The sequence below is a fragment of the Phalacrocorax carbo genome, chromosome 6 (assembly GCF_963921805.1).
Source record: "Phalacrocorax carbo chromosome 6, bPhaCar2.1, whole genome shotgun sequence".
Lineage (NCBI taxonomy): Eukaryota > Metazoa > Chordata > Aves > Suliformes > Phalacrocoracidae > Phalacrocorax > Phalacrocorax carbo.
In genome coordinates, this window is record NC_087518.1 from 54,727,606 (window position 1) to 54,742,757 (window position 15,152).

General features: G+C 38.3%; 1 protein-coding gene across 15 annotated transcripts in view; it reads left to right on the top strand.

Annotated features, from left to right (window-relative positions):
* ADGRL2 (adhesion G protein-coupled receptor L2) overlaps window positions 1-15,152 on the top strand; it is a 162,125-nt gene that overhangs the window by 118,118 nt on the left and 28,855 nt on the right. For 11 of the 15 annotated variants that reach the window (XM_064455387.1, XM_064455391.1, XM_064455389.1 and 8 more), the window contains 6 exons: window positions 6,782-7,078; window positions 7,633-7,736; window positions 8,578-8,763; window positions 9,808-9,846; window positions 12,753-12,936; window positions 14,825-14,947. In XM_064455387.1, coding sequence (XP_064311457.1) covers window positions 6,782-7,078; window positions 7,633-7,736; window positions 8,578-8,763; window positions 9,808-9,846; window positions 12,753-12,936; window positions 14,825-14,947 — 933 coding nt within the window. The remainder of the gene's footprint in view (window positions 1-6,781; window positions 7,079-7,632; window positions 7,737-8,577; window positions 8,764-9,807; window positions 9,847-12,752; window positions 12,937-14,824; window positions 14,948-15,152) is intronic. The other 4 variants (XM_064455390.1, XM_064455393.1, XM_064455399.1 and 1 more) reach the window with 1 other exon arrangement.

A 15,152-nucleotide genomic window follows, 5' to 3' on the forward strand; every position in this document is an offset into this window, starting at 1 on the left:
TGTAAGACACCACAGAACAAGGCAGTTTAGAACCATTACGTTGGTGATCTCCAGAGCCAAGTGAAGATCTGTCCATTCTGTCTCCTGCAGACCCTCCTGGCAATACATGGCCAGGCTCAAGGAGGTTCCAGGTTTTTGGGGACGGAGCTCCGGCTGCAAAGGCAGCCATCCTGGGAAGCTTTGCTCTCTGTACGTCAAGCTAGTGCATTCCTCAGGGAGGCTTTGGGCCTGTTCTTAGCAGAGACATACCCACCTATGTAATTAGGAAAAAATTATAGCTTTCATTTTCATACTTTCTCATGCATGTCACTTTTCATTCGGTTTAACTGAGATGGAGATGCATTTTAAATTCTCCAAAGCTTTAACAGTAAGAGGAGAAAATGGAGGTGCAGGCTCTAAGTAGCTTTCGCAGCTCAGGCAGCTGCCATGAATGTGGCAAAAGCTAATCTTTAAATCATTGCATTGAGGGAAAAGTGTTAAGGGGGAGCAGGGAGAGAAAAAAAGGCTTTGTGGAATCCTTCCTTTGCTTTAGTAAACCACCAAAGGTCTCCAGTAAGACATTTCGTGATGGTTTTATTATGAGAGAGTCTCCAAGATCCTAAGTCACAGTATGTGTATTGGCCACATCCCATCTAATATCAGAGAGAGATTTGGGCATCCACCAGCACCCCTTCATGTCCCTGGGTTCCTTGCTGGCATGCAAGGCAGGAGGAGAAATGGTTTCTTCCAACCACCTCGACGAGAAGGGGTCCAGGGCACACTGCAGGGTGTTTGCCTCTCCCCTGAGCTCTTTGTCCATTCACCTCTGAAGACAGAGAAGGAATATTTTTTGAGTGATTTTTGAGCTTGGGTTTTAAATGCATTATGACACCAGTAAATATATTTTGATTATGGCCTTTTTAAAGTATATAAACCATATGAAGACACTAGGTTTATTTGAATATGATGCATGTATTCACAAACAGTATTTTTCCTTATATAAAGCCAGTACCAAATATTTTAATTTTGTATGGATCTGTACATAGCATATCTAAGAATATGTTTCAGTTCATTTCCTCTTTTGCCTAAGCCAATTGCCTGTAGTTAAAGACCACTAAATTAAAGGAAAATTATCTAATATGATTGTCCTTGAGATGTACTGCTATAAAACCAAGAAGAGATTCTGTACTGTTTCTAACTCTATATTTTATTTCTATTATATTCTCAGTTCCTCTTTGTTTCAGCATAAAGTCTGTATAAATTGAAGATCAATCCTTCTATTGTTACACAGTTAAAGGATCTATATGTGCAATACACATTTGGATTTTTTTAGCTCATATGTAATTAGGTCAGATTTTCAGCACATTTGATGAAGGGCATTTTTGTGTTTCTTTTGTTCTGGTTTGGGGTTTTTGTGGTAGACTCAGATTTCTTAATCATCTATTCAAAGACATAGGTGTTAGGATAACATTCTTTAAGTCACCTAACACGAGAACCTTCTCTTAGTGTCTTTGGCAATGGTACTTTAATATCAAGTATTTAATGGTGTCACAAGGTCAGTGCCTCAAAATTGGAAGTCGTGGCCTTCTCTGTTCGAATGGTTAACTTGGGCCCATTGTGTGAAACTCAGCAATCTGTGTTCCCTCTGTTGCCGTGGGAGCAATAATGATATATAGACACATGGTGATTCTTTTCTTGTTTTTTTTTTTTTTTTCCTCCCATCTATCTGTCTTGGCTATCAGTTCTTGTCTACACCATAACTTCCAGCTACCGAGTGCTTCAAAAACAACAGTCTGTCTTCCTACATGAAAAATGATTTTGTCACATTTGAGTCACAGTTTCAGCTCAAGGGTTTACATTTGCTCCCAGGGCCAAAATCTTGCACTCATCCATGACCCCAAACCTGCCTTTTTTCTCTCTTTTTGTTTCATGTTTGTTTCATTTTTTAAATCTGCCTATTGAAATGTCTTCAATACCGGTATAATTAACCTAATGTTGACTTTGCCCTTGCTGCAAACCTGTGCCATTTTCATCTCTTGCAATACATCCATGTTACATGCTCCCCGCATCCTTAGTTTCTTAATCTTCAGGAGAACTCTTAAGATTTCTAAAACTGCAGATGCTGCAGTCAGGCTACTATTTTACCCTGACAGTGGGGTCTGGTGCCTGTAGAACTTCCCCCTTAACCTCATTCTTCATGTGTTGTTTTTTCTTCTGTCTTCTGATGGGATTTATAGTACATAGATGTAGAAATGGTTTTCAGAGCTACAGTTGACAAGTACCACTCAGATATTGCAGAAGAGCACATTTTCTATGGTTAAGTGTAAAAATTACATTTAAAAATGAAAACCTTAATTTAGAAATTAAATAAAATATATCAGGCCCTGCAAAAAAAAAAACCCAAACACTATGACAAATGTGAAACAAACCAGTTTTTATATCCCTGGTAAATTTAGTGGATGTGTCCTGTTACATTCTTTCTAAAGGAGGTATCCAAGGGACAAATGAATCCTCGCCGAAATAGGAATTTTTAAAGGAATTTTATGTTAAAAGATCAGGAAGAATAAAGGGAATTTTCCCTCTAAAAAGTGAAAATGAACATTACATTGTAAGGTTTCCTTGGTAACAAAAAGAAGATAAATCCTTTTGTTCTGTGTTAGTGCGTTAGGGAGAGATTTCATCTACCCTCGTCCCAATTTGCGCTAACTGTGCAAACTGTTCAAACTGAAGTTGTCTCCCCTTTTGTACCATGATACCCGTCATTAAGTTTTATTGGATCGCTGCAGGAAAATATGGATGTTGTGAGTGTGGACAGAACAGAAACTCGGAAAGTACTATCACTGAGGGCTTGAAATAATAGGAAACTAGTGCAGCTAAATCTTTATAAAACCAAGAATCTACGACAAAGTCATGCGGCAAATCGTTAAGTAAATTAGATCTTTACCATTATATCAAATCTGATATACTACAGATTGATTAATGAGTGGTTGTGCAAGTAAAAGCAACGTAATGGGGACCAGATAGCACATTTCTTGATCATAGGTATTTTGTTAATTTTGTGGCATATTTGTTATCATTTTCAGGGTACAAATTTATAAATGGCTGTGTAAACATTTCACTTTCAACTAAATAGGATTTGGCAGGGTCAGTAGAGTACTGGCTAGCATAATAGCTGGAACCTATAGGTAATTAGGTGAGTCTTAGTGACTTCCCTGCTCTTCACTGAAGCGTGAAAACAGGCACCCAGCGGTAATAAGCAGAAGGCAGGGAAATCTGGATTCGCACAGGTTTCTGGTCTCCGTTGTTTTACACGGCAGCTCAGTGTATGACACCTTCTGAAAATGAAGGTGGGCACGTAGATTTTCATGTGTCTGAATACACTGAAATACCTGACCCATAAGTGCATATGTTTACTGAAATTACCTAGATGCCGGAGATGAAAATGGAACCATTAGTAGTTTCAGAAGTGGTTCATCATCTGGGCATTTCAACATAATTTTAAATCTAAGGTCAGAGCTGTATTTTTGGTGGGGACTTTTTTTGTTTTGGTTTGGTTTGTTGTTTTTGTTTTTTTTTAAAAAAAACACATGTTTTATACTTGCTTAGAATAGAATCCTGTTGGCAAAGAATGCTGGGTCACTTGTGTGCCTTCCCTAAATCTGCTCTTCACTGTCAGTTGGGGAAACAAAGTTCTTATTCCCCTGCTGTCCTAGGCAATTGTGGTATGTTTTTTATAGACATCACACTGTTAAACAGGTGTTAAGTTTTACTCCAGTGGTGTCTTCATTTTTAGAAACAGATAGTATGAATAACTGTTTAAATCAGCTGTTAGGAACTGCATGAAACAAATGTAAATTAATTACCCTCAACTTGAGTCTTTGGATTTACTTCTATTGCCCTTTTCTTTTTCTTATTTTTTTTTTTAATTTTACAAAGTCTGTGTGTTCAGCTGATAATGAGACACACCTATTCTTAAAAAAAAGGAAGAAGACAAAAGAGGTTTTGGTTTTCTCCTCAGCATGTCAGGCCTAGTCAAAAAGTCCAAAATAGAATCTCACATTGTGAAAGAGTCTTTTATGGCACTGGGCAAAAATTACATATCTCCAGCCTTGTAGAGGCTCACCCCTGCTGCTTGGAACAATAGGTTAATAACCCTGACACGGAGTTTGTTCTTCTTCTTAGTTGCAGCATATTAATCATCACTGCCATTATCTTATATCAGTAAAGCACTCCGCAAGACAGTGCATGGCAGCCGGCGGATGCCGCCACCCTCAGCTTTCAGAACGAGACACATCAGGTGGTGGCAGCTATCATGTGTCTTCTTACAGCTCAGGAGAACGGCCTTGCAGATTAAGTTCCCCAACAGGTCATTAAAAACAAACTGATCGGCCTTCTAAACGCTAGATGTATTCCTTAAAGTGATGAGTTCAGTTGTTTCTTGTTTTTTCAGCCTTTTTCTTTCCCAGACTTCTAGCACTGTCTGAAGTTTCCTGGTACGCTCTTAAATATACTGACTCTCCTTTTTAAAAGTTCAATTCAAGAGAAAATCTCTTAGGATTTGGGTTTTTTTGTTGTTTTGTGAGAGAGGTGGTTTGAAAACTTTATCATAAAATGTGATATTATAAATATATTTCTAAATTATGTACTACTACTACGCTATGCAGGTAATTTTTGAATCACAGGTGATATGTTTTGAAATTTATTTTAATGGATAGCATTAAAATTATTCTACCTAAATGCTGCTAATAACTGCAGGGTATTTTAGCTCAGGGTGCAGCACAAAACACGTTCTGAAAATTGTTACCTCACTACTGAACTTCAGAGAGGTGTTACGAATTCCTACAGTGATATTTTGCTCCTGAGACAAAGCTATCCTAAACATCATAGGTTTTGAATAGTAGCTGCAATAATGCTAATACACATTTCAGTGATTAAATATGTACTAACTAGCACAATGTGTTAGGGGATGGGTAGTAGTAATGGGTTGTCCCTTGCATCATTCTCCGTCCTCACCAGTTCCCGGTTCCTCAGGACCTGATTCAGCAGGTGTTGCCTGACACTTCTGCAAGCGATCGCAAATGCTTTCGACAAATGTTAATTGGGAAAGCAGAAGAATGCTGGATGCATTGTGATCAAAAGAAAATTACAGGAGTTTCACAAGATGTCAGGCAAGCACTTGCAGAACAGATCTGGGGATTTCAGTAGGTTTCAGAGTAGCTGGCTGCGCCGCGAGTTCAGCACAATTACATAGACTGTTTCAAGCAGCCAAGAATGAGACTGAGGAGCAGACAGCCTCTGAAGAAGTTTCTCATTTGGGAGCAAAAGAGGGATGAAAAGCACATCTTTGCATTTAGTCTTTGAAAACAGATCGTGATGTTCAAAAACACCACTCTAAATTGATATGAAAGTAAAAAGATAAATTCATATTTAAGACTCCTAATATAACTGAAATATAATTGAAAAAGGATTTTGAAATAATTGTTATCTGCCAAACTACTGAAAGTTAATCTTATTCAAAACACTTAAAAAAAAATCTGCTGAAAGAAAGCGAAGCAGCTTTTCTTTTGTTTGTTGTTTTTTTTTTTTGTTTATGATTTAATTTAGAGAAAATGCATTGCCCAGTAAGTCAGAGTTCAAGGGCCTTGCAGAAGAAGAAAAAAGGAAAGAAAGAAGCCACTTTGTTCACTGAAGTTAATCCTAAAATTAGCTTCATTTATTTCTGTACCAGGATTTAAAAAATACTTGATCTGAGTTTATTTATTCTCAGCACAAGGATCTGTGCTTTTAAGTGCCAATAAAGCACTGTGAACCCTAATGAAGATTTGGAAATAACTAATGATAACTGTTTCTGTTACATTGCTCACTTGCATTGTTTCGCCATTGCTCAATATACGTTTGAAGGTGATGAACAGGCGTTCCGGACTATTATCTCCACTAGCATTAGCTAGGGTTACCTCCAAGGCCTCAAAACCGTGGTGTAGCTCGGGCCGGACCGCGGCAGCCCCCGCGATGCTCTCCCGACGTGGGTCAGTGGAGTGAGCAGCTGCGAGTGCCAGGCAGAAGTGACCGGGCCTAAGCCCATCCTAGCGTTTCAGAAAAGATTAAACTAGGTACTTGCCACTGGCTGGAACGAGTTGTGTTTTCATACCTGCGTTATCAAAAAAGGATGTTAGGGCCCGAAATGTTCAAACATGAGAACACCACGTACATGCTAGGTGCTGCTTCTGTTTGGAGCTAATCGGGCATGCTGCGGCTCTCTCAAGCAGAATGACTGCCGGGTAGGAAGATGTTAGCGTAATTATTTTCCTGGAAGGTGTGTAGTGGGTGACTTGAAGTTTTGGGGTTTGTTTTTTTAAAATGTCCTCGTTAGTTACAGCCCACTGCCTTTGTTGTTAAAGCTGGACTGCGTTGTTTATGGCACGCTGATTCAAATGATTCTGTCTGTTGAGTTATTCCTTCTGCAAAAGCGATTAAGTAATCTTTAATTGCACTGAGCGTGTTTGCTATGTACTGCTAACTCACTAGTACTGCCTTTCAGCCTTTAGAACTGTAACTATCAATTTTTATTACAGAGATTATTTGGAGAATGTGCTGAAACATCATACTGGAATGAACTGGGAGTAAAGAAAAAAAATCAAAGTTATATCATAAGCACACAGAATAGCAATAAGAGTAATATTAAGATAAAGGAAAAGAGACACCAGAGAATCCTTTAAAACTTCATAAATAACATTTGAAGGACTTTTTTTTATATAATTCTGAAGTAACTTACTTTATTATTACTCTAATTTTCTCTGTGCAGTGCCTACCACAGCAGTGACAATAACTTCTTCAGCAGAGCTATACAAAACCACGGTGTCGACCACTAGCACTGCATCACAGAAAGGTCCCATAAGCACAACGTTAGCTGGAGGAACAAAGGAAGGGAGCAAAGGACCCAAGCCACCGCCACCCATTTCCACAACCAAAATTCCTCCTGTGACAAGTTTTTTCCCTTTGCCAGAAAGATTCTGTGAACCGACTGAGGCCAGGGGGATTAGCTGGCCTCAGACACAAAGGGGAATGATGGTTGAACGCCCTTGCCCCAAAGGAACACGAGGTATTGCCTTTAAAAATATGTCTTGATTTCAAGCAGACATTTCAAAAGCAATGTGCCGCTCTCTCATGGTCAATTTTTTTTTTTTTAATCTCAAGCTGTTTATCACGTGTTGTTTTTTTTTTTGTTACTTGGAGAATGCAGTATCTACAGGCAGTGGTCAGGTTTTAATCTGCAAATGGCATTTGAGCGTAGCCGCAGAATTACCTTCCGCATGCGCTTTTGAGAATCCAGGTCAAATTTTAGGGCTTTGCTTGAGGACTCTTGTGAAATACGCTTACAGCTGCCTTTCTCATTATGAGCTCCCCTCTGGATGAGCTCCAGGAAAAATCAAGGGCTTTTTGTTTGTTTGCAGAAAACGTCTGGTACTTTTCGCTGACTTTTTTATTGCTGTTTGTAATCTACATTATTTCCTTACATTTTTGTCAATTATTGTCAACTACTGCCATTAGCAGCATTCAGATTTAACATTGCTTAGGAGCACGGTGTAGCCGATTTCCTGGATGCACGCAGAAAAATGGTTTCCATTTCACTGTAGTTTTCTGCATCTGTTGTAGGAACTGCCTCGTATCTCTGCGTGGTCTTAACAGGAACATGGAACCCCAAAGGCCCTGATCTTAGCAACTGCACCTCACACTGGGTAAATCAGCTGGCCCAGAAGGTTGGTTGAAACCTTTTAATCTGGTGTACACTGGTGATTAAGGATTTTGGCGCTGAGCATTAATAATTCAGTTTGTGGAAGCCATCGTTATTACTCTCTGTTCATTTAAAGTAGAAGGAGTTATGTGTACTTTGTGCGCGAAGCATTGGCCAACGGTTAGATTCATATGTGTGTTCTGGGACGCTCTCCCTCTAAGTTCTTGTATTGAGTCTGTGATTATGTGTTTTCATTGCCATTCAAAGCAAAGTAGCTTTGCTGGTATTCAAAAAACAAAACCTATATTTGCTTAAGAAATCAAATATTATAAATCATCCAGCAAAAACTGTGGTATACAGCAAGTTTTTTTGGTTCAGGAGAAATTATACAATAATAAATAGATTTTTGTCTGAGTGCATTAATAACAGTATGATTAGAGCACAGAGCCACTTTCTGTGTTTTCCCTCCCTACTGAGAATTACTAAGTTTATGAAAACTGGATAATTTGTTGTCAGTACCAGGCTACTTGACTTTCAAATGCCTCAAGCACTAGTATGAACAAATAGATTTCTTACTGTCTGATAATGGCAGTAAAATAAAAGTGGGGATGAATAGAAGATCTAGCCCAAAAGTCCCAGTCTGGTTTCTGGTTTTGATGGCTGTTAAGAACTGCTTTTGTGTGTCATGGATCTAAGAACCTTTAATCTTCTGAGATAAAGAAAACGTTATTGGTCTCAATTAGTTGCAGATTTCAATGTATGTGCAAATGGTTATTTTACCACAACAAAGGTACACAGGGAATTGGAATTAGGAGCCGCAAGCAAAACAAGGGACCCTGCTGAGATAATATAAATTGTCATTTCAGATCAGAAGTGGAGAAAATGCTGCTAGTCTGGCCAATGAACTGGCTAAACACACCAAAGGACCAGTCTTCGCTGGTGATGTTAGTTCATCAGTGAGGCTGATGGAGCAGCTCGTGGACATTTTGGATGCTCAGCTGCAGGAATTGCGGCCCAGTGAAAAAGACTCTGCTGGAAGGAGTTATAACAAGGTACACACCTCCCGTCATCTCCTCCTGCTGGGATAACCATTGCCCTTGGTTTTTTTATTTTTTTCCTTTCAGAAATATTAATCTATACTTTGTTCCTGCGTGCGTATAGTTCTGGAATAAACATGTAAGAGAAAACAGCAGTAAATACACAGTGGAACTTTGCAATTACCTTCTTTAGGGAATAAGATATAATTCACAATAGCTGACTGGTCCTAAAATACATAGCTGTGTTCCTTATTAAAATCTGGAATGCGTTATAACTAGTGTGAGGGAAATGGGCATTAGCTCTCAGAAATACTGTAACAAATCAGCATGTTTACCCAGTGATCCTTTTAACCCTGAACATGTAATAAAATGAGTGGGATTCTGCATAGGTGCAGGGTTTTATTTTAATCTGGCTTCCTGCAGAATAATAGCACTTTCTTAGCCTTTTAAAAATGCCAACATCACTTATAATTGATCTTTATGAAAATGCCTTGATACACATATCTAAAACACAAAAAAGTGTTTTCTCCAGAATGATGTTCAGAGCAGCATTTCAGACAAACCGTATGTCTTTGTGGTTTAAATACAAATCACAAGTGTTACTGCCATTCCTCTTTTTCTCAGGGGAAATGCTGTATATCTCGGCCTCCTCCTTGCGTCAGCTTAGTCAACAAGCTACAAACAAAACATTTTTTTCAGTCTCCTTTAGAGAGAGAGCTCGATGCACTCTGTTATTTTGGCAGTAGTTTTATTTACAATCCCTAGCTGCCCTTAAAAGAGTTCTCCCAGACACAGCTCAGATGCCCACACAGGGATTTTCTCCTTTGACCTTTTCACACAAATCCCACCGTTTGGGCAAAGATATCTGGGCACCTGTATGAAGGTTGGGGAAAAACATTTCCTGTGTGATATTTTTTAGTCATTGCTGGACAGAACCTAGACTAATGTCCAGGCTGTAGTTCAAATTTGGGATTTGAAACACCAGAATATTTTTTTTAATATTTCTGAAGCTTTCCAGAATGTGTCTAACTTCTGATTTTCTTTTTTCCTACTAAAAAGCTCCAAAAACGAGAGAAGACATGCAGGGCTTACCTTAAGGTATCTCTCCTGTGCTGTCACCCTGCTTTCTCCCTGCTTCAGCAACCTGCCACGCTTTATCATCTTGCTGCATGATCCTATGTATTTCAGTCTTTGATAAATGTGTATTGTGCCCCATATCAACTGTACAAATGTTGGCTTTGCACAGGTATAACACTCAGAAAAAAAATTAAAGATCAAAGTTTATACCTCTTTTACCTCAACTTGTTCAAAACTAAAAGAGCGGAAATGGTTATTATCTGAATTGGAAGTAACACCTCTCTTCATAATACAACTTTGGGTAGAGGAAAAAGCTGGCAATTTATCAGAAATTACTTCAACTTGGTAGTATTTATATCAAAGACTGTTTAGAGTTACTTTGCTTGCATGAAAAGTGTACATTACATAGCCTGCTTTGTTCTTTGTGTATTCTTATACCAAGGAAAATCACTTTCTTACAGTTTTAAGAGTTATTACAAAAGCCAGACTTCAGGATAAAATGTAAAGACAAACATTTCTCCATGTTTACTAGTAAAATGTGTGCCGTGTGTCCCATTAATCAGGTTACATGGAAGGCATGTAAGACATTGCTACCCGATTTTCAGTTTCTTTCATCTGCTGTAGAATGGTTGTCCATAGTGGCCAGCTCCTGCTCTGCAATACAATGCCAGTAATGCTACCTCGCACCTTTTGAAGAAGAGAAAAAAGTCCTAGAATAGATTGTGTTTGACTCTGGAAAATTTTATTGCACACTTTTTCAGTTTCTTTTAAAATACTGATTTTTACTTGTACCCTCTAAGATAAAATGTAAGAATGATTTTTGAAAAGAAGTTTGGAATACTTTACAACATAATAAAATAATTCAAACTCTTACTGAAGAGACATTTCTCTGTACAGGCCACTTCTGTCTTTTATCCTGCAGCCCAGGAGGTGGATGGGAGATGTCCAGTTATGCATAAATTTGACAAAAAGAGACAAAGATCTGGAGAGAAATTAACTTCTCAAATAATAATAATTGTAATAGGTTTTTATTAGAAAATATTTTTAATAGAAAAGGAAAAATCCAGCAGATATGGTTTGAGTAGACTGAGTTTTCATACTTCATTTTCAACACGAAACATAAACATGAGGAGTAATGGGGTTGCTCCGACAGCTGCATCACAGGGGCCCGCATGGTCTTTTCTCCTACCGCCTGCTCGCCTCTGTCTGAGAGGAGAGAACGCCTCAGAAATACTACTGGGCAGATGATCATTTTCCACAGGAAAAACGCAGAGTTAGATTATCCCATAATAAATAAAAAGCATTTCTTATTAATGAAAACATACCGTCAGCGCTATATGGAGATACACAAGAAACTGTAGCACAACCTTAATTTCCGACTGGTGTCATTTTCTCTAGGTCTCAAATGGGCTTCTCTGCTTAGATAAGACTAATAAACCTCTTGAAATTACAAATCAAAAGCTGACTTACACTATGCAAATGAAGCAAGTTCCCACTTTGTGACAGAGGATTCATTTGTACCTCAGATTAGAGGCTCCAATCTGTATTTCTTGGTGACTAATGAATCTGGCCTCTGCAGACCAATTTCTGTTCCACTCTAGTTAATGGCTGCAGCAGTATCAGTGCGAGCATTTTGACTATTCTGTCTCCCATTAGAGAAAGAAAAAAGGCTCTAATGCCACTTCGAAGTATCTTCCACCTGCCAGGAAGGTCATGGTGGCTCACAATGCAGACAGAAAGGGGATATTAAAATGGATTAGGCTAATTAATCTTGCTCTGACAACAGCCTTGACCAACTTTTCCTATTCGTTTATTTGTACAATATTGTATTCCAGACCGACATCTTTCTGTTTGTACAATGTGTTCTGTTTCCATTCCCAATGCTTTTAAATTGATCAAACAAATTATATATATATGCTTAATGACACATTATGACTAGGTAAATGGGACAGAGTAAACAGGGTATTTCAGCAATGCATGGCGTACTCAATGCACAGCATACTCAATGCACAGCTACATTATGCATTAATGTAAGAGCCTTCAATTGATTAACTGATTACTCTGATTGATTGGATTATTTTGTAAAAATAATGTAATCATGTCGCTGAATTCTTCTTCTTCCTTGTTTACTGTTACTTTATATGCAGCTTAATGAACCTTAAAACATGATGATAGAGTTGTTACAAGACAGACTTTTTAAAATGGCAGCTTTGTTCAGTTTTACAGTTTTGCCTTCACTGATAACAGGGACAGTCAGTGGACATCTTGTTTGTTCTATTGATTTCCTTTTTTACCTGACCTTTGTGCAGGAATGGGAGTTAGTAATCTTTTTAAGTATCCATGAACAGGTACAGGAACAGGAGGGGGAGTGAGTGTGGCCCGGGCTAATTTATATCCACTGAGTCAGCTTCATTTCATGCCTCCTGTAATAAAGGCGGCAGTTCATCATAGGCAAGTAGTTTACAGTGCTAGGGCTGCGTGAGTTTTGGGCTAAGTTTCTAGAGAGTATTATTGTCATTTTAGCCTAAACTGCAGAACGGCAATTTTGGCGTTAGTATTTTTAAATAGAAGTTATACATTTTGACATTAACTTTAAGACAAAAGCTTTGGGCAAAACTTCTGGCATTTATTTTTACATTTTTCAACACTTTAATAAGACTGTCTTTACATCTGACATGAGATGAGTCAAGTCTGCATGTTTACCGCTTAAAGACCACACAATGCTAGTGGCTAACTGCACTTATAGTAATGCTAATCCAGCGAGAGGATGGGAAATACTTTTATGTTGAAAATAGTTTTCTAATGCCATTAAATCACAGTAAATTATTCTGACAGTTAAGTATTATAATTGTCACCAGATAACGTTGGAAAATTTCCCCACCTGCCTGGGGCAATCGGACCTAATGATAGTTTTCTAATGAATGCAGGCAATTGTGGATACAGTGGACAACCTGCTCAGGCCTGAAGCTCTGGAGTCCTGGAAGGACATGAATTCTTCAGAACAAGCCCATGCAGCCACAATGCTACTTGATACATTAGAAGAAGGGGCTTTTGTCTTGGCTGATAATCTCCTAGAACCAACAAGAGTTTCAATGCCCACAGAAAACATCGGTAAGTAAATTTCTTTAGAAGCATAATTTGAAGTGCTGTACATTGCTTTACACAAAATCAGGAAAAAACATTCCAGGTAGCCACATGCTCTTTGAAAGCTGAGCTGCGCAACATTTGGTGGAAAAGCAAATACTCATAAGCAGGGAGACATGCTTTTCTTGTTTAGTTCTTCAAAATCAGCTTTCTTCTTTAGTGTCATTAATACAGCGTAAAATGGAAAGCAGTTGATGTTATGAAGTTGATTTACCACTGAAAAATCATTAGCAGAATGTATGGATATGAAGAGTGCTTAAATGGCAGAGTATGGATTTTTTGAGGCAACTGCTTTCTGTAGGGCTGCAGAAATGCCTTCCTGTTATATATAAACTGTTCCTAATGAATTTAAATTACTTTTTGCAACGTACACTGCCACTTAAATATTTCAGGCAATCAGAATATAGGCCAAATGTTTATATTAAACATGACTGCCTTCAGGTAAAAATGTGTTCAGTGAACTACATCTCCCATAATGCAGAATAGCTATGCTCCAGGGACTGCAAAATAGCTGAAGATAGTTGGAGCATAATTTGGAATTCAGGTGGTGACAGAGAAATGAAGGGGTTTGGTATTAGAGATGTGCAAATATTGGTACGCGGGATGTGTTAAAGCAAAAATCATTGCTATGCATAAAATTAAAATTACTTCATCGTATTACAGGATTAATGTAGTCTCGGTGAGGTACAAGGAAGCTGAAAGTCTGCTAATTTGAGGAGTACCAAGATGGAGACTTGGAATAGATGGCAGAAATGAGACTTTTCACGTTTCAATGTCTGCATACTTGTAACTGTAGAATATGATTCTGCCCAGCTTTTTAATTTGAGTAGGAAGATACTGGAAAAGGATGGGGAAAGGTGTTACAGTCCATTATCAGCATAACTGCACCAGTTGTTTCTGAAGGAATGTGGGTAGAATTACAGATGATCTCTCACAGGATGTACACGAGCAGTTCCATGGAGCTCAGTAGACTTTCTGAACATCACTTCTTGTGATTAGCTGTCTTCAAGTCATAGTTAGTAACTCATTACTGATGCCATGCACGACGGAATTCCCAGTGCACATACATGCATGTGGCTTAGAGAAAGAGGAATCATTCCCTAATTTTATACCTTTTGCCAGTCTATAGTTTAGACCTATAGTTAAGCAGTTTACTATAATGCACTTATATGTCAACAAATTGACCTCTTGGACCTATATGATTTTACATATCCAAGGGAATTCAGCCTTCGATGGTAATCCCATGACAGCTTCCCAATACGGTGTGTTATAAAATTAAAACTTAAGCAAGGACGAGTGGCGTCTAAGTTTTCAATTTAAATATTTTTAGCAGAACCAGTAAAATGGTTTTCTATGAACCTTTATACAGAATTAGAGATTTTTTTCAGATACGAATACTGATCTAGCTAAATACATGGCATAAGTATATTTAGTTATTCATTTGCTGACTGTTTTAAAAACTATCTAAATCAATACTTAAAGTTCTGAATTTGTTAGCAGAGGATACTGCATAGACATTAGGAGCTTCAAAATTAACATTTCTCTGCAACATGTGTGTGTGGGATTTTTAAGTGGATGTTTTGGGGGCACAAATTAAAACAAGGTTTGTCATGTTATCACTATTAAAGTGCTGTCATTTTAGTAGTGTGCATTAGGTTTAGTTAAAGAAACTAACTCTGCTTGAAACATGCAGTACAGATCTATCTGACTTATGGTGGCAAATGAGGACAACAGTGTGACAAAACTAGATTAAGAGTGGGGGAAGATATTGTCATCTGGCATATTGCAATCCGGCCAAGAGAATTTCTCTGCATTCTCCTTTTTTACCACTTATTTTTCCCTCTGGTCTGCTTAGTTTTGGATGTTGCAGTGCTCATTACTGAGGGCCAGGTGCAGGACTTGAAATTTCCTCAGGGCAGTAAAGGAGGCAACTCGATTCAGCTCTCTGCAAGCACCGTGAAACAGAACAGCAGGAACGGTGAGTCTTGGGCACGGAGCACTGAAACTCCATTAACTTTTATAAAACCTACATTACCTTCCCTAGTTAAAATATCAAAACAAAATGCAACGAAACCGGTCTGTGGCTTTTTCTTGAAGATTGTGGGTACCTGGGCGTTTTTCTTCAAATCCATAGCCTGAAAACAACTCTCTGTTTAGAGATGCTTTATTGTCAGTTCATTAGA